Raw genomic sequence first — 1,540 nt, forward strand, 5'->3', positions numbered from 1 at the left:
TCTTTTACTACATTTCCATTATTATTTTTCTCTATTATATATCGTTTATAAGCGGAATTCACATATTTTTTTCTTTTTCATTTATTAATAAATTTAATTTAACTTCTGTTTATTTTGATATCAAATAATTTTCAATTTCTTTATGTTAAAATTAATATTTTATCAACTCAATGTTTATATTGCAAATTTTTAATAATATGTTATTAGACAATTATTTCTAAAACATCGCTTAAAATATATTTAAATTTAATTTCGTCTATAAAAGAACGAATAAATATAATGTTTAATCTTGATGATTAGAGATATTAACATCAAATTATTATAGTATATTAAAATCATTGAATATTACCATTTATAAATAAAATTCTACTTAACTTTAAATATATATCCAGAAAAGAAATCTTATTAATTCTTTTTCTGAAGATTTTTGTTAAATATTTCCAAATATAAGATTTCGTTTGTTAAATTTAAGTACACCTTAAGCTCTTTTATAGTTTTGTTATTTATTTTCTTGCATAACAATTCTAATAGTATTGTTAAAAATAAAACAGCAGAATTTATTAATTAAGGCTCGGATTCTGACCAATATCCCATTGAATTTCAATTCTGGGCCACTTTGTTTGAAGTACTGTTAACATAGGATTACTTTCCATAATACCCTTGATAGTGCACTCCAGTAACACAGCTTGACCTTTATGATATATCACTTTATTTTCTGGATTGCTATGTTGTAGACCATTATAATGATACAACGGAAATGTATCTGGGCACGTTCGCGGCTCTTCAGGGAAGAATTCATCCATGAAATTAGTACGTAAAATAATTCCCAAATTTTCATTATCCAATTTTTTCTTCATTACATTGACACTGTAATAAAAACAAATTGCAATTACAATAAGAAATTATCTCTACTAATCTTGGAAATATTTTCATATGAGTACATTCATTATCCTTTTTTTTTTTATTTATTTCATTCCTATTCAATATTTATCAATTGTTTGCTGTTTTATAATTCAAGAGACGATTCTCGAAACATCTACTTTCATCAAATTAATTTTAATTACTAAAATACATATTAATATTTTTCTTCCATTACTTGCTACGAATTTTGTGAATTTGTAATTGTGAATCTGCAATTTTCCTATATTTTTTTCTATATTTTTTAAATTAAATTTTGCAGAAAAAATTATAATAAATTTTAAAAAGTTAGTGGAAACTTAATATTAAGAGCCTACAAGAATTTTGTATGATTTGCGTCATACAGTTTGATTATACATATATATTGCTAAAATGTAACAAAAAAAAAAAAAATAATAATATTATATATAGATATATATAGATACTCGATATTATTTTATTAAAAATTTAGTAATAATAGGTGATGTGTTAATACAACATATAAAAATATATATATATGTATAAAAATATATATTGTAAAAATAAAATAATTTATAGTTATAAAATAATTTAATAATTATGTTTATTAAAAAATTTATAAGAGAATTATAGCAAAAAGAAACTATATATTTTTATTTATTTA

The 1,540-nt window shown here is 20.6% G+C and overlaps 1 protein-coding gene across 1 annotated transcript in view; it reads right to left on the minus strand.

Moving 5' to 3' along the window:
- Window positions 1-483: 483 nt before the first annotated feature.
- LOC102670728 (ubiquitin carboxyl-terminal hydrolase MINDY-3 homolog) overlaps window positions 484-1,540 on the minus strand; it is an 8,742-nt gene continuing 7,685 nt past the window's right edge. The window contains exon 5 of the mRNA XM_006624320.2: window positions 484-867. Coding sequence (XP_006624383.1) covers window positions 561-867 — 307 coding nt within the window. The 3' untranslated portion in view covers window positions 484-560. The remainder of the gene's footprint in view (window positions 868-1,540) is intronic.

This window comes from Apis dorsata, unplaced genomic scaffold (assembly GCF_000469605.1).
Source record: "Apis dorsata unplaced genomic scaffold, Apis dorsata 1.3 scaffold_1028, whole genome shotgun sequence".
NCBI lineage: Eukaryota > Metazoa > Arthropoda > Insecta > Hymenoptera > Apidae > Apis > Apis dorsata.